Here is a 17683-nt window from a genome sequence, read left to right as displayed (position 1 = left end):
TCTTATTTGCTCAGTTAAAACCAAGATTAATGTGTTTGTCTAAGTGTCCTGGAGCAATGTTGCTCCTGTGGGGATTGCCCACAGTATTGAGTATGTAAGTCGCTTTGGATAAAAGCTTCTAACAAGTAACATGCAATAATTAGACTGGGGTTAGATTTATTTAGCCACATAGATCAGTCGATTCAAGGCGACAGAAGCAACACATGCCGTTTTGTTAATCGAAATATAGCAGAAACCTCGCCCTGCTTACACTCATTACTACACACAACAGTGACATCACAGCGTGCTGACCCCACCCTGAAGGACACGCTACATCACTGCAGCAGGACGAGGTGATAAACCAGTTTCGGTCTGAAAAAATCTTAATTTGTGTTTAAAGTTGCTCTTTGAATTGAACAGTTTTAAGTTGGTGATTACCACAACGTTCTTGTACACCCTAATGTGATTGTCATTGATAAGCAATCAGGAAATAATAAGCGCAACGCTGTAGTCGTAGTACTATTGCAAATAAAAATAAATGAGACAGCCAGTTTATTGCTTTTTTTGCATTTCCTGAAACAAGAATACTGCTTCACATTGATTTATTTTACAACCCGTATGCTGACATTATATTTCCCTCCTATCATCTTTTTCTTATCGAATTTAATCATGTCGTGTTATTTTATATATTATTTTTAAAAATAAATAATTTAATTAAGCTTGTATTTCTATGTCTACAACTGGACAAGGGTGCTATAGATTTTTTAAAACCAAATAGATCACAAAACAAAAAATATCTTAAATGTTACCAGATTAATCTTGACTATGCCACAAATGTACCAATAAGAGATAAAACAAGATTATAATTGTTTTGCAATTTTAATTAATAAAAAAGAAAATCTTAAAAATCACATTGACATCAAGTGCCTTCCTCTTTCTCCTGATAATTTTTGGAAGTTTCTACATCTTAATTGGATTTCACCTGGTGGTCAATACAGTTAAGTGCACGACCTAGAGAAGACAAACATGTTAATGAAGTTTCACATCTGACCATGCTTATCAAACCAAGCCATGAATCCAAATATAAAGGCAGATGGATATGTTCCAAAAATATCCGTTTAACAATTAAATTAACAAAATAATATTGACATGTAAAATATTGTCGAACTCATTGTTATTTTGTGTCAGTGTTCGTTGTCCTGACAAGACGATGACTACATTTCTATTTTTGGAGCAGCAGTTCGCATCACGCTTGGGTTTTAGTTTCACATGTTGTTGACACCTGTGAAACCGATGAGTCACAGCAACGCGTTTCTTCCGTTTCCACTGACACAGGTAGACTCAAACAGGCCACGCCCACTCCCACGGGTAGACTCAAACAGGCCACGCCCATTCCCAGGTGAGTCGACAGCCCTCACAAAGCCAGAAGCAACATAAAGGTTTCTTACCTCGCATCTTCTCCCACTGCAATAACAGGTGAGATGTAGGTCATTAAATGCTGCCTTTTATGTTTTAAACAAGTATCAGATGGACATTTTGTGAATGAGATGATATATGATATGTGTGGCAGGAAGTCGGTTTATTATCCAACAGGTGATTTCAGTGAGGTTTTGTGGAACAAGAAGCTCAGGGCGTGTTTGGGTTTGTTTAAGATGCTTTGTTCGACCTGTTAGAATTGTTGCCTTTGGGTGGAGTCAGAAATATTTGGATTAGGCTACTTCATGTGGCGATGACTACCGTTGAGAAACATGACAACATAAGGTGGTATTGTGCAGTGGACATGAGGAGTTAAAGGTTGAGAGGATTGAAACTGCATCAACCAGTGACGCTGACAGTGATGTGAATATGATATTTTTTCATATATAAATAATAATGCATGCTTCTGTGCCCTAGGAATGCATTTTTATTTATTTTTTGCACACTTTTTTTTCAACTCAAATTACGAATGCTTTTCCCTAGTGCTATGCTTCTGTAATTTAACATATTTCTATGAACATCAGGATGTTGACACTATAGGGCTGGTTATTCAAACTGAATTAATAGCAGAGCAAATGTGATTTTTTTGTCACTGATACTAGACAGATACCTTTTTTTTGCTAAGTAAGTTTGATAAATAGACTTACCATTATTAAACTCAATTCAACATACATAATGTGTCCCCTGGGAGCTATTTGCAGAGGCACATATGGAGCAATAACAAAAAAAGAAACCCTATACAATTAGAAAGAATATATAAAATAGAACAAATGATAGTTCAAAGCAACCCACAAAATGAAAATGCAGAGCACTTCATGCATTTCATCAATACAATTCCTTAAAAACACCTTCTGGGCAATTTCAGGATGATTTTCAACACTTGAGTTTAGACAAACAAAACAGAACTAATGAGAGAAAAAAGTGAATTAGGTTAAATCGGATGTGACTTCAGATACGGAGGATAAGATTTCTGAGCTTTTTAAGGAGCTCTCGAACGCCTCCTGTGTGCAGATGTGTTTTGTGGGTGTGGTATAGTTTTAGAAACTCCTGGGAATGTTGTGACAGTGAAGGAGCCATCACTGCTCTGCTTTGATGTAACTTAGTAAAAAACTGAACGTAAATGAATTTATAACTGTCTCCAAATCTCCGGTAAGTGAAACCACTCAGTCTGACCTCAACCTGATCCAGTTATTTACAGTTTAAGACGCTTTTAATTAACAATTTACCGTCAGTTTCACTGTTAGCCAACGTTAGCTAAACATTTCCAGCCGGTTAAACTGCAGTTTAAGGAAATGTGTATTAAAGTACTTCTCTAAATGTTTCATACAGAGAGTGAACACTGTCAATATGCCCTGCAATTCTTCCTGTATTCAGTATTGTTATATTTTAACAGAGGTGCACAGTAACTAAGTACTCAAGTATTGTACTTATGTACACATTTGAGGTACTTGTACTTTAGTTTTGAATGAGTATTTTCATTTCTCTACTACTTTTGTCTTTACTTTGGAAGCAAATGTTGTACTTTTTACTCCACTACATTTGTTTGACAGATTTATTTACAAGTTACTTAAAACAAATCTGATTTAGGCACACAATACTTTTGATGTTTGCTTATTTGGTATAGTAATATTAACTGAATTAAGATATTTTCTGTTCAAAAAATATTTCAGTTCCAGGTTCTTGTTAAATATTTAAAATGTAGTTTTTTTTTGGTGGAGAGAGGTCTTTTACTTTCTCTCATTTTCCTAATCGTACTAATACTTAAATACCATTCTAGATGCAGTTCTTTTACGAATCTGAATACTTACACCACTGTATTTGTCTACATTAAAACCAACAACACTACAGTGTAGACATACTCTGTTACAAGTAAAATACCAGTACCTAAAGTACTCATTATGAAGAATGGCCCATTTCAGAAACATTTATATTATATTGCTTTATAAATAAGTGTTTGTCTCTCTGTTTTTTCCAGGTGGAAGTGACACACCTGCACACACCTGTGATATTCCTGTTGGAGTTTACTCTTCATCTCTGTCTGTGTCTCTTCAGGCAGGATGGAGACATGTATGATGAAACCAGAAGTCAAAAAGAAGCCAAACCCAGTAAGATTATTTACATATAACACAAAAGCAAGAACCTAATGCAAAACACAGTGTGAATAATGTCAGATAACATACAACAGATGTAAATCTAACCAATCTTATCATATATATTTCCTGTTTTCTTCTCCGTCTACAGCCGAAGCCTCCTCTCAAGCCTTCAGAGGTACTGTGATATAAACTCAAAGCTTTAATATGCGCTATCACAAAGTTAATCATGCGTTTGCTTTCTTTGTTACCATGCATGTGACTGGGGTTTATATATGTTGACTTTTGGATGGCTTCACATTTCAACGAACTGTCTTCACAGATTAAAAGAATGGAGCAAGAGAAACTACAGAAAGGAACTCCTCTGGTGCCTCAACGACCTGCAGACGCTGTAAGTCCAGACATCTTAGACCAGTAGTGTTTCTCTACAGGTAAAACAAATGTGATGCGATGTAGGGTCCACATTTTTTTAATGTATATATCTTCTGCTCCGCATATTTGGTTTGGCAACATTCCTTAAACATCTGGTAACATTTAAGTAAAATAATCAGTCAGCGTTCCAGTGAAAATGATTTCTTTCCCCTTTTTTAATCACTTTGCCTAAAATATGACAAAACAACACAAGATATGGTTAAACAGATCACAATAAATAAATAGAGATAAATAGATGTGCCCACTCTGTGAGGAAGAAGACAAGGGTTCAATCCATCAAATCCATATATTGTTTTAACACAAAACAGTCACTTGTAAAAATATTAAATAATGATACAAACTGGATTTTATTATTATCCACTGGCAGTTTTCAGCACAACAATATAACTGGACTTTAAATCAGCCTTGAATAAATATTTAAATGAAAATCATAACTTTTCAAGCATTTGTGAGCAGTGTTTTGCATACAACGCTTTCATGTCTTTTACTAGAATCACAAAAGGCAGATGAGAGGTTAGTTTGATTTGCAAAGAGACTCAACAGTTGAAAAAACCGATGTGTGTTTTGTGTGCAGGAACTCGGTCAAACACAATACCGAAAGAGAGGAGCAGCAACAACAAACACTGAGGTATTTAGTGTACTTTTACATGTTGAAGTTTTTGTAGGGCAGAGAAAAATGAACAACACATTGTCAGGGAATAATTCTGTATACATGTTTACCTTTTGCCCTCTGACGCAGATGCAGAGCTATCTCCCTTACGGAGGGGCTGCCCTAGCATGTTGTTGTTGTTACCAGTTTGTGACCGGGCAACTCTCGGTCAGAGATAGTTATTGTTGTGGGACACCTGGAACACATCCTTCTCGGGGTGTAGATGACCCCGAGCCATAAGCGACAACAAATGTGATTCAGTGTCCTCAGCTGTTTAGTCTATCTATTGAGGAATGTTGATTATTACACTCTGAACTAGTTAAAACCTCGAGCTACAGGAGGGGTCTTCAGAATTGGTTGTGGCATCTCAACCGTGTGGTCAAACCGTGGCCCGTGACATGTCTTGTGAATTCTCCGGCCAAAGCTCCAAATAAACCCTCAGTGTTTGCCATCAAAGCTCCAGCTCTCCTCGTGTCTCTCTGAGTCCTGTTTCCAATTGCTTCAGAAGTTTCCCCCACACACATGAATATATTTTAACTAAAAACGTTGTGATGTTAGAGTGGTTATCGCTGATTTGACTCCAGTCTGGGACATTTTGTATTTCCCTTTGTTTGTGTTTCCTCTCTCATCTCTACTGTAACTTCCTTATAATGGCACAAAATAATCTGTACAATAAAATGGAATAAGAAAGGTTAGGTCAGTAAATTAATCATCAGTATAATTATGTATTATGTCGATTCACATGGGAAAAACAAACGTCAAACCATTTATCAAATCAAATCAAATCAAATCAAATCAAGTTTTATTTATATAGCACATTTTTAAACGATTTTTGGTCGAGCCAAAGTGCTGTACATATAATAAAAATACCCTACAGTAAAGACACTTTACAGCAAATACAACAGCACAGTTTGTGCAGAATATCAGTATGAGAAAGACGACACCCTCTGTCCTTAGACCCTCGCATAGTACAAGGAAAAACTTCCGGAGAAAAACCCACAGTTTAAAGGGAAAAATGGGAGAAACCTCATTTATGATTACTATGATGTTGATTTTAACCAATATTCTGCTTTATTTTGCATACATATGCTTTTTGTACCTTGAACGTTTTCTTTTTTTGTCTTTGTTATAATTATTATTATAGGAAAAAAAAAACATATGCTATTTGCATTATTGTCCAGTAATGGTAACTGATCAGTCTGATAGCCTTTTTTCAAAAAACTAAGTGTGTCTTCATATTTTTTCATCCTCATCAGGCGAATGGGAACTCTATACAAACTCCTGTGGTTCCACCCAGACCCACAGAAAAGGTACACAAACACTCCCAATATATAAAAATACAATGCGGTGTTTCTCATATTTAAAACCAAACACAGAAGTGGTAACCTGATACTGTGAGAACATGTGTTGGTTTCATGTCAATAAAGATTATTAGAGTTAATCAGCAACCTTTGGAGCCTGTTCTTCAGTGTGAGAACAGCTAACTGTGAAGAAATGACAACAGGTTTCACAGTTTTTGTGTGTGTGTGTGTGTGTGTGTGTGTGTGTGTGTGTGTGTGTGTGTGTGTGTGTGTGTGTGTGTGTGTGTGTGTGTGTGTGTGTGTGTGTGTGTGTGTGTGTGTGTGTGTGTGTGTGTGTGTGTGTGTGTGTGTGTGTGTGTGGGAACTTAAGGACGCCACCAGATACAGCCAACGCAAGAGGATACAGGCTGGGGACACACAGGTAGAAATCAGTTTAAAGTACAGACTAAGAATATAATAACATTTGCAAATTAACAAATTCAACAATAAAAGCACATCCACAAACAGAACCCCAAATAGATGAACTATATTCAACATTTCCTCTCAGTAGTTTAGTCTTTTCACTTTAACCTTCCATAGCTTCTGCAATGTCCCATTTTTTTTTATAAATTCCAAACTTTTCTGAGTCTGTGTCCCTCCTGTTCCTCATCAGAGCCAACCAGGAGTTAACAAAGAGGAAACCGCCATTAAGCAGGTAATAGAGCCGGAGTAATTATTCTGCAGCTTTGACCTAATTTAAATACAGTGTATATAATATATTCCTCTTTGCTTACATGTTCTTTGTTGTAGACTGATCAGTCGGTCCTGACTGGAATGTTTCGCCGGAGCCAAAAAGAGAAACCGCCTTCGTTCACTGTAAGAAACACACCTGCAGCTCTGCACATATTGTTTATGTGTATTTGTTTGCTTATGATATTGGAAAGGTTTTTGGCTTCACATAATCGTACACTTTTTGTATCCGTTGTGGATGCAATAATGCACAGTAGGTGGTTACTTTAAAAACAACAAAAACATGATGTGAAGCAGTTATCTTGAACCTCGTTGAGTCCATATTTTCTAATACCGGATCACCTTAAAGGCATCATGAGTTTTTTAGTGCGGTTTCTACACTTAAAATTCAAATCTGGCTCCTCGTCCATGGCACAGTGAGGGTAACGGTGCTCTATCTACACTTTGATTTGCTTTAAATTCTGAATTAGTATGGTTAATTTGACAAAGAACAGCCTTCAAATTCAAACAAGAAGCCAGTCAGTTTACCTGTGTTTCGATAATAGAAGTTAAGTGTTGTTTAAGAAAAAATATTGTGGGTATTGTTGGGTTATTTTTGCTTTATTCAGCTATACATAGTGACTTAACAGACATTTTATCAAATTGAAGTCTTGGAGAATATTTCTTTAAATATGTACTTATCTTTCCTCACCATACACTGACTGGAGGACCTATAACTGGGTCATTTAATCAATAAGGTATATGTAGAAAAGAGTAATACAAAGGTTCAAGGTTCTTTATTGTCAAACTAACATAGCTACAGAGTAATTATGTCGTTGAAAATCTTATGTCACAGGCTTCTCCAACAATGCAACATCATAATAATACAGATAGTAAAAGTAATACAAAAAGAAAAATAGTTCTAAAATAAAGTGAGTATGTGGAATAGTGCAGTACGAGTCTATATACAAGTTATTGGAATGATATATATTAGGTATACCACAGTCAAACAGGTTCCTGGTGGAAGACAGGTGTGTACGTGCATGAGACATAAGTGTGTATTCAGACATACAATAGGTGTGTATCAGCATGTATAAGCTGCTGTTGGGATTCTGTACAGTAAGTCATCTCATATTTATCAATCACAGAAGAAAAACATCAAATTAGTGATTCTATTCTGCAGGTATATTGATCAGAAGCTGTTGTGTTTGCCTTTCTTCCTCAGAGTTACGTGGCCCCAGACAAAGAGGAAATCACTGAAGATCTCCCGGCCAAAAAGACCCTTGGCAGCAAATCGGTATGTGTGTTTTGATATGTGTGTTTTGATGTGTGTGTTTTTGTGTTCCCATGTTGATGTCATGCGCTGGTGTGTGACATGTGACTGTGCTTGACAGGCCGGTCTGAAGGGAGTTATGAAAGGGTTACAGATCAAGTCGTCACCGAAGGTATGAAGCACCGTGTGTTTGGTGTTTCCTGCTGGTGGGGGCTGCAGCATTTTATCCATAACAATATCTGTTAATGACCTTTTACATGGAAGTAGCGTGGCTTGTGTCGCCGTGGTGATAATGGTGGTGGTTGAACAGTAACTGCTTGGTGATATTTACCTGGATTGTTTTTAAATTAATGGATATTTGAAAGTGTTGTCTTTGGTTTAAAAGAAGCATTTTGATAACAAATGCTCACACTAACCGGAGTATACCCTGTGAATGATTTGATGAGATTTTTCGATACACCCCTTCTGCCTTTTGTCCTTGTACTTTTTTCGTGGTGTTCTCTCTTGTCTGTTGGTATAAAATAAAACATTTGAGATGATCATATTGTGCTGAAGATTGTTGACTCCTATTAAAGGTCAGCAGAGAGCCGAGTCCAGAACCCAGAAGCGAGGAAGCCGGCTCAGAAAAGGAAGAAAAAAACAAGCCCGAAAGAAATGCCGAAGCTAAACAGGTGAGAGAATAACTGTCTCTTGATTTGTTTCTGGACAATTAACTCAATAGTGGTTAAAAAAATAAAGTTTCAGAGAGTAACAAAGTGAAAACATATCTTTGAAAGTGCTCAAATAAACAATAAACAACTCAGAAATAAAAAAAGAAATGTGCTAACACAAATTAAACCAAACAGTAACATTGTTTCCACGTTTCTCTCTTTTTAAATGTCTACAAGCAAACAGGGAGAACAGATTTCAAAGAAATGTGGACATTAATGTAGCTTTTTGTTAGACAAGTAAACGTTTAATTGTTTTCCACCTTTTGTTTAGGATATCGGAGATAAGATTGCAGGAATGTTCCGCAAAACTCCCAAAGAGAAATCGTCGTCTCCTGCTGTGACGGTAACTTAATCTCTTCTGCTCCTTTTCACATCATAAATGTCACTTTCAGTCTCTCAGTTCCTCTTACTCGTTGTTGTTCTGCCATTTCACCCCCAGGTCCACAAAGCAGACAGTGATCCTGAAGATGAAGAAGAGGAAGAGGAAGAAGCTGAAGATCAGGTATCTTTTTGTTTTGGTATAATCTACACAGTGTCCCTTGGCATAAAGGCCCCTTCACACAGAAACAGACCGTTTACATCAGGGGTGTCAAACTCAAATACACAGTGGGCCAAAATAAAAAAATCGGTACTAGTCGAGGGCCGGACTGGTTCAATGTTTATTGCAAAACTTATTGAAATGAACTTATTGCACATATTAAACCTGGAACTAACAAAGCTTAAATGATTGCCTATAAAAACAACATTAAACTTTAAAGGTCCCATGTCATGCTTTTCTGGTTATTACCCGTCCCCTTGTGTGTTATGTAGCTTTTTATGCATGTAAACGGTCTGCAGAGTCACAAACCCTCAAAGTACACCCTGTAGGGAGTAAAACTCTAACACAGAAAAGATGTGTCTATGCTGCCCCAGAACGCCTCGTTGGAGATTTCTCTTTTTCCATTGTTTACTTCTTGGGTATAGTGACGTATTTCGGGTATAGTGACGTACAGTAACGTAACGGCCGCGGAGCAATCCGCGGACTTCCTCACACACACACATTCGGCAGGACGTTGCGAGGCTCGCTGCTGCGAGGAGCAGGACACTGTGAGCCGGCTCACTGGTGTGGGGTCAGTGAGACAGCGAGACACCGCGGAACTCAGCCTGGGCACACACACAAACTCCCAGCCAGGCTGCGGGTGTGTGTGTGTTTCGGGCTGGGTTTCGCTGTGTCTCGCTGTCTCGCAGACGGCCACTGGGCTCACAGGGAGGGGGGGCAGGAGCTCAAACAAGCCATTTAGGACAGAGAGTGAATACACATACTTTACAGAGATGCTGTATGAGAAACCAATGTGAGTTTGGAAAATTGCACAATATACATTTATTTTAGTAGACCTCAACAATGGAATTATGATCAGTAGAAATGGCCATGACATGGGACCTTTAAATAATCAGTTGCATTCATTTCTTATGGCTCTATCTGCAGCTTTTCCAGAGTCATTTCTTATGATTACATTTTCCCACAGGCCAACAACAGCTTCAACAAAACTATTTCCCTCAAAGAACAAACCAAACATGTCCTGTTGTCTCAAGAAGCAAAGTGCAAGAGGAAACATCCATGTAAACTCAGTGTGCTGCTCTGTGATGCTAGTTCAAGCCAGATACTTGGCATCTCATCTTGGGTGCAAGTTCATCAATGTTTGGGGTCAGGATTGAGTGAAGGTTTGCGTGCAATATACCGGATCTAATAGTAATTAAAAATTATCCTGCGGGCCGAAATTAAATCCACCAAGGGCCTGATTTGGCCCCCTGGCCTTGAGTTTGACACATGTGGTTTACATCATACTCAGTATCTTAAAGGATTGATCAACCGCTGTTATGAAACGAGCTCTCATTTGAAAGATGTGCCTCAAATAGCCAAAGAAATTAGTTAAAAAAAATCTGCATAAACGTATGTGTGTTTATGTTAAAGTCAGGGCTAGAGATTGCTGCCCGTGTTCCTTGGTAGAAGTATGATTTAATAGACATGTAATCCATGTTTAAGAGGACTGCTACATTACATTTTATTTAGCTGACACTTTTATGTTACTTTTTAAACTAACTCTTTCATCTCTGAGATGTTTTTGTGCAGTGTCATTATGATGCTGTAGGTGTGTGTTTGCTTTGTGTATCTGTGTTAATATGATCACGATCAAATGGTTACATTTGTTACAGGAAAAGGGAGGCTTCTTCTCTGGCATCCATAGAAAATCCCACAAAACAACAGACGAGACACCGGCGCAGGTTAGTGACAAAAAATAGCTTCATTCTTAAAAGAAACTACTCAAAAAAAAGTCAATGTTCATATTTTTTATGTTCCTATGATATGACGTTTGGTGTTTCAGGACAGTCTGAGCGTTCACAGCGATCTGTCTGCCAGCAGCGACAGTCTGTCTGAAAACAGCAACAAGGTGAGCAGCTTTGTGAAGGATCACATAAAGTTATCTTTGAATACAGTTTACACACAGACGGCAGATTGTTCTGCATGGCCTCACATTGACCTGACCTTGACAAGAATACATCTTAACTGAGTGTGTGTGTGTGTTTCAGGAAAAAGGAGGAATATTCAGCGGGATGTTCAAGAAGTCTCCCAAACAAACAGACGTTGCTCAAACTGACGAGGTGATGTGGCTCAGAAACTGTTGTATTATGCTAATTAATTTCAACAAGTTAAATTTAAGTTAAGTTAGTTAAATCCCGTGGTCTGATAAACGTATTGAACCAGTTTATTTTGTCTTCTAGGACCGACAGTCTTTACATGACGATCTGTCGGGCAGTAGTGACAATCTGTCTGAAAAATCAAAGGTGAGTTCAGAAGTTTCTTGAAGTGACTGTATTTTATTTTATTCATTATTAAAATGATGTAGACATTTGACTCATGGTGTGAATTAATTTGTCTGAATAGGAAAAAGGAGGGTTTTTCAGCGGGATGCTAAGAAAGTCTCCCAAGGTTTCTAGAGAGGGAACACCTGGACAGGTAACTGAAATGTATTTGCACATAAAAGTAATATTTACTGAAATATGTAGCAGCCTGTTGCTGTAACATCATTTCAGAATGGTATATATAAACATAATAAATGTTCATGGCTGAAATCTAAATTACAGACAAGCTGGTTTTATTTTTTATTTGTTTTAAACGTATTCTTTATTAGTTATTTTCTCACATTCCCCTTTACATCCAATAGTACTCCAATGTAGATGAACAGTTTCTTTAACAAGGGGTCACAACATGTAGAAGGTCTCAAATCCCAAAAATTCAACATGAGAATATGAAAAACATAATGTATAGAAATCAAATCAATAATAACACTGAGAATGTAAATGACACAGGTATAACAAAAATAAAATAAAAGATGGGTTATATATATATAAGGTCATCCTACATATTACAATGATACAGTCCAATATACTTAGGAAAAATATCCATATACCAGAACATTCCAAAAATATTATATTATTTTGGGGTGTCACAGTCCAGTTCCCTTTTTTTAAATTTATTTAATTTAATTTAATTTCAAACCTTTATTTAACCAGATGGTCCCATTGAGATCATGGATATCTTTTTCAAGGGAGACCTGCAGCATATAGGTTCCACATGAAACATAAAACAATAAAGGACATCATACATTATATTTACAGGATACATTTACATAGTTATAGAGATTTACAAATACCCATAGTTTTAACGAGCATTTCATTTAGCCTAGCTTTAAAAACATGCAGAGGAATGAGATTGCTCAGTTTCAATTCTTGCTGTAGATTGTTCCAAGCAAGTGGCGCTGCGCACATAAAAGCTGTCTTACCTAAGACAGTCCTTGCTCTTGGCACATCTAACAAGACTACATCATGCGATCTCAGACAATAGCTGCTTGCAACTCTCTGTGTGATCAGTGAACAGATGTAATACGGGAGTTTACCCAACAAAGCTTTATAAATAAACGTGTACCAATGACTGAGCCTCCGTACAGTAAGTGATGGCAAACCTGCCTTGGCATACAGGGTACAGTGATGTGTAAGTGCTTTACAGTTAGTGACAAATCTCAGTGCGCTGTGATAGGCGGCATCTAACTTGTTCAGGCAATGGGCAGGTGCATTCATATAATGCAGCCTGTATAATCCTTCCATTATTAATAGACAAGCTGCTTTTAAACTATTCTATACATAATAAACACCTGTGAACGTGTCCCTCTGTTCACCTGCATTAACCAGTTTTTGTAACCGGTTACATTGTCCCTGTCGGCACAGGTTGAGTAACATTTTTGTTGTGTTCAGGGTTCAGAGACGTTACACAGCGAGCTCTCTGCCAGCTCTGACAGCCTGTCGGAGAACAAGGTGAGTCTTCATCATCAGATCCTCCCCTCAAACACACACTGAAACCAAATGAGTCACCAGGTAGTCACCACCAACATGAGAAGAAAAAGGTTGAGGCTAAAAGATAAGGAGCTTTGTTATTCTGAATGTAAAGGTCACCTATTATGCAAAATCCACTTTTTCATGTATTTTCTACATCAACATGTCCCCCCCCCCCCTCTGTGGAAAGAGATTCTGAAAATGAGCTGATCAGATTTTGGCCACTTTATGATGTCATAACGATGTTTTGGCTTGTGTAACCATTAGCCAATCAGCAACCAAGGTAACCCCCCCCCCACCACCTTATCACCTGAATCTCCTCCTAGAGCACCATTGTGTTCTTTGTAACCAAATATCTCTCAGAGGGGCGTGGGGAGGGGCTCCTTATTTTCATCTAAAGTAACAGACAGAGAATCAGCACTTTTGAAACAGGGCTGAAACAGAGGGGATTATGGGATGCTGCAATGATCTGTTTGGTGTTTGGAGCCAAACACTTCAGAGACATGTTTTGTATATATCTGAGACCTGTAATATATTGATGAAAAACAGTATAATAGGGGATCTTTTAAAGAACATAAATGCGTTTGCTTTAACATGTGTTCTGCTTCTCTGTAGGAGAAAGGAGGTTTGTTCAGTGGACTCCTCAGAAAGACCCCCAAAACACCCGGAGAGGTACAGCTTCTCAAAGTCAAGGCAGCTTGCATGTAGACACAGACAGTAAACGTCTTATTCTTATACAAATCTGGTTTATTGTTCTTACTACATGGTTTCACCACAACACTTCCTGTTGGTTTGTTTATTGATTTTTATATTTTGCACACAAACCAGCCCATGTCCTGAGACCCAAAGGGATGTCTGTGTGATTATAGATAAAGGCTTAGCTTTTAAAGTGTATGAAAATATACCTCTCCTCTTTCATTACAGGCTCAATGATATATTGCTCTGTCTTTACTCAGAAATAGAGTACTCCTCATCTGACTCGACGACAGACGTTAGAATATTTGTATCTAACGCTTTCTCACACGCTGAGCTGCTCTCTGTTCCTGACAGTTTTCTTGTTTCAGGAGAATCTATCGGCACAGAAAGATCTTTCAGCCAGCAACGACAGTCTGTCTGAAGCGACCAACACTAAGGTCAGTTCACTTGTACAAACGGTCTCAGGCATCAGGGGAAATCTGTCTGTTGGGCTCCAGGAAATTAGTTTAATGAATACAACATGTTAGGGATCTTTATTTGCAGCCCTTCTTATGGCTCAAATCTAATGTGGCAATGATACAGTATGTTCCCTACAGTGTACCTGTTTGTAATACTGATACGTGGTGAATGGAAGAGGACTCAAGACATTGTTACAATATAAATACAAACACATGCTAAAGGGGAAATCAGGCAAGACCACAGACAGTCCAGTTAAGATGTATTTACAGGTCGAGTTTACAAAAATATCAAAAGTATCTACAAATATTAAGAAAATACATCGACCAAGAGTGCATCTTATCGTATTACGGCCCGTCCACACGGCAGCGTTAAAAAAATCTTGGAGGTGGGCGTATCTGAAGCTTGGGGATTTTTTGCGAGCAAGGCACCAACAACCAATCACATGAATCTCCCGCCCCCGACATACGAAGCAAAAAAGCCCGAAGTAAACTGGATATAAACTCCCCAAACAGGCGAAAACATACCACTGTCTCTGCCACCTCCCTCCATGCCTGGCTCCTCCGGTTTATATCCCGGTAGGTAAATAGGGACTGGTCATTTTTTTGGAATATGAGGAAATGACCTGCGGTATGTCTCTCCCAGCATACACGCCGTTTGATTGGCTAGAGCTTGAACTGTCAGATTTGCATATACGGGATTTGATTGGCTGACGCTTCCACCTCAGCTTCAAAAGTTGAACATTGCTCAACTTTGAATCCTGAAAATCCTGAAAATCTCCGCTCGCCTGCCCACAATGCAGTTCGGCGAAAAGTGAGGCAAAGTGACGTCACCCCATTCAAAGTGAATGGGCAGAAGCGTTTCAAGATTTGTTAACGCTGCTGTGTGGACGGTCCGTTACTGAATATGACTCGACAGAAATGTATTTATTTAGTTCTTTTTATTTAATTAGATTTATTGTTTATTTGTATGTTGTTTACTGTATAAATGTACTATATATTTTTTTCTAAAACGTGTCCTTTCGTTCTGATTGGAGTTGTGTGTAATGATTTTTGTAAGTGATTCATATGTTCTATGTGTGGAACAGGTAATGTGAATATAAAGTTTATATACAAATGTCATGTGTGCTTCAGGTGAAAGGAGGTTTCAGTGGATTGTTCAAGCGGTCGTCCACACTTGAAGACAGTGCTGCTGCAGAGGAAGTAAGACGTCTCTGATTTATGAACCCATTCAGGCGTCCCTTTTAATATAGTGCTGTTCCTGTTAGCTGTAAAAGATCCCTGTTAGAAGTATAATGTAAAAATGTCAGAAAGTGTAACAGCTTTTTAATTAGATTTTTTTACTCAGGAAACACAATCAAAAAACGATGAACTCACAGGCAGCAGTGAAGCTCTCAACACTAAGGTAAAAAGATGAATGCTTAATTTAAAAACAGTCCTGAATAACTTAAGGAGAGAGCACTCACTTTTTAACTGTATGTTTCAGGAAAAAGGAGGAATATTTAGTGGAATATTCAAGAAAACTCCTAAATCTGCAGAAGCTGCTCAACCTGAGGAGGTAAAATGTGTTAAATGTTTTAATGAAATGAACATATATTGTATTTAGAATTATGGAGGCATGCTTGGAAGTCTTTTATGATCACTTTAACATTGTTTGGTAACCAAAATGTGTTGCCACTAAGAATGAACTAATGATACATTTCTGTTAAAAATGCAGTAATTATTTTTCTGTCTTAGAATGATGAATTTTGTTGCTCTTTTTACATGAAAATCTGGCAAATGTTTCCCATTATTGTCAAAATGTATGTGTATATTTGTTCAGAAGTATTCTATTTTTTCATTTCTATTAATTTAAGTAATACAAACAGAAATATTTTGTAAAATGGGAAATTATTCGCGACCTCTTCATCAGTAAAAAACAATAATTAAGGCAACTTTATTTAGTATTCCCATATTTTATTAATTTGCTGAGTTTTTAAAACCCTTCACAGGACGAGTCTCCTGACAGCGATCTCTCAGCCAGCACTGAGAATTTATCTGGGAACAAACAGGTCAGAGAGTTACAAATCAATATTGACATGTTTAACTAAATGAAAGTTTACTTAATTAATTCAACACATTTTTCTTGTACATTTCATCAGGAGAAAGGTGGAAAGTTGTTTGGCGTTCTCCTTAAAAAGACTCCCAAAGCGTCTGGAGAAAAGACAGAATCTCCGGTGAATGAGTGTTTTACTGAATATGAAATACTTTTTTAACCTCAAAAACTATTTCACAGGTTTCATAAAACATACATTTCTGTGTTTCAGAAAGGAGAGGCTGAGAAAGAGCTGTCTGCCAGCAATGATGACCTGTCTGAGAATAACACACCTAAGGTGAGCAGTGTAATGCGACAAAAGCTTGTAAATACAATTTTTTCATGTGAGCGTTTACTGACGACCAATCTTATGTTTTAGGAGAAAAATATTTTCAGCAACATGTTTAAGAAGCCACAGAAACCTGCAGAGGGCGCCGCAGCAGACAAGGTACTGTGGTTGGATTATTCAGTTATGAAATGTCAGTTCATGCAGGAGGAAAAGTTCAAATGTACTTTTATTTAGTATTCCTCGATTTTCTTTTTTGTGTTAGCTGACTTTTTGAAAACCCTTTACAGGACGAGTTGCTCGACAGCGATCTCTCTGCCAGCACTGAGAATTTATCTGGGAACAAACAGGTCAGAGAATGAAAAATCAACATCAATATTGATATTCAAGATTAAATTCAAGATTCAAGGCTTTATTATCATGTGCACAGTAGCTACAGTGTACATATGGCAATGATTGTAACCCATTTGCACGTGTTATTGGAAATACTTTATTGACTTCAACACATTGTTTTTATTCTTGTGCGGATCATCAGGAGAAAGGTGGAAAGTTGTTCGGCGGACTCCTTAAAAAGACTCCCAAAGCGTCCGGAGTGAAGGCAGAGACTCTGGTGAGTGTTTACTGAATGTGAAATATCTTTTTGAAACTCCAAAACTATTTCACAGGTTTCATAAAACATACATTTCTGTGTTTCAGGAAGGAGAGGCTAATAAAGAGCTGTCGGCCAGCAATGATGACCTGTCTGAGAATAACACACCTAAGGTGAGAAGTGTAATGCGACAAAAACATGTAAATCAAATGTCTTCATAGATAGTGTGTACTGACGACCAAACTTATGTTTTAGGAGAAAAAGATTTTTAGCAACATGTTTAAGAAGCCACAGAAACCTGCAGAGGGCGCCACAGCAGACAAGGTACTTTGGTTTGATTATTTATGTCCGTTCATGCAGGAGGAAAATTTCAAATGTACTTTTATTTAGTATTACTCGATTTTTGTTTTGTGTTTGCTGACTTTTTGAAAACCCTTTACAGGACGAGTTGCTCGACAGCGATCTCTCTGCCAGCACTGAGAATTTATCTGGGAACAAACAGGTCAGAGAATTACAAATCAACATCAATATTGATATTTTAACCCATTTGCACGTGTTATTGGAAATACTTTATTGACTTCAACAAATTCTATTTTT

General features: G+C 37.7%; 1 protein-coding gene across 1 annotated transcript in view; it reads left to right on the top strand.

Annotated features, from left to right (window-relative positions):
• The first annotated feature begins 1366 nt into the window (after nucleotides 1–1366).
• LOC117500103 overlaps nucleotides 1367–17683 on the top strand; it is a 22241-nt gene continuing 5924 nt past the window's right edge. Inside the window, exons 1-34 of the mRNA XM_034152803.1 lie at nucleotides 1367–1455; nucleotides 3431–3560; nucleotides 3697–3723; nucleotides 3868–3936; nucleotides 4552–4605; nucleotides 5883–5936; nucleotides 6289–6348; nucleotides 6580–6621; nucleotides 6717–6782; nucleotides 7861–7932; nucleotides 8030–8080; nucleotides 8484–8579; nucleotides 8890–8961; nucleotides 9058–9120; nucleotides 10812–10880; nucleotides 10982–11047; nucleotides 11187–11258; nucleotides 11379–11441; nucleotides 11542–11613; nucleotides 12909–12968; nucleotides 13602–13658; nucleotides 14051–14119; nucleotides 15272–15340; nucleotides 15486–15542; nucleotides 15624–15695; nucleotides 16129–16188; nucleotides 16279–16353; nucleotides 16444–16509; nucleotides 16591–16659; nucleotides 16788–16847; nucleotides 17033–17107; nucleotides 17194–17259; nucleotides 17342–17410; nucleotides 17529–17588. Coding sequence (XP_034008694.1) covers nucleotides 3513–3560; nucleotides 3697–3723; nucleotides 3868–3936; nucleotides 4552–4605; nucleotides 5883–5936; nucleotides 6289–6348; nucleotides 6580–6621; nucleotides 6717–6782; nucleotides 7861–7932; nucleotides 8030–8080; nucleotides 8484–8579; nucleotides 8890–8961; nucleotides 9058–9120; nucleotides 10812–10880; nucleotides 10982–11047; nucleotides 11187–11258; nucleotides 11379–11441; nucleotides 11542–11613; nucleotides 12909–12968; nucleotides 13602–13658; nucleotides 14051–14119; nucleotides 15272–15340; nucleotides 15486–15542; nucleotides 15624–15695; nucleotides 16129–16188; nucleotides 16279–16353; nucleotides 16444–16509; nucleotides 16591–16659; nucleotides 16788–16847; nucleotides 17033–17107; nucleotides 17194–17259; nucleotides 17342–17410; nucleotides 17529–17588 — 2100 coding nt within the window. The 5' untranslated portion in view covers nucleotides 1367–1455; nucleotides 3431–3512. The remainder of the gene's footprint in view (nucleotides 1456–3430; nucleotides 3561–3696; nucleotides 3724–3867; nucleotides 3937–4551; nucleotides 4606–5882; nucleotides 5937–6288; nucleotides 6349–6579; nucleotides 6622–6716; nucleotides 6783–7860; nucleotides 7933–8029; nucleotides 8081–8483; nucleotides 8580–8889; nucleotides 8962–9057; nucleotides 9121–10811; nucleotides 10881–10981; nucleotides 11048–11186; nucleotides 11259–11378; nucleotides 11442–11541; nucleotides 11614–12908; nucleotides 12969–13601; nucleotides 13659–14050; nucleotides 14120–15271; nucleotides 15341–15485; nucleotides 15543–15623; nucleotides 15696–16128; nucleotides 16189–16278; nucleotides 16354–16443; nucleotides 16510–16590; nucleotides 16660–16787; nucleotides 16848–17032; nucleotides 17108–17193; nucleotides 17260–17341; nucleotides 17411–17528; nucleotides 17589–17683) is intronic.

Source organism: Trematomus bernacchii, unplaced genomic scaffold, assembly GCF_902827165.1.
Source record: "Trematomus bernacchii unplaced genomic scaffold, fTreBer1.1, whole genome shotgun sequence".
In the NCBI taxonomy this organism is placed as follows: domain Eukaryota; kingdom Metazoa; phylum Chordata; class Actinopteri; order Perciformes; family Nototheniidae; genus Trematomus; species Trematomus bernacchii.
Note: the sequence above shows the minus strand (reverse complement) of the source record. Positions and strands in the feature narration are given on the sequence as shown.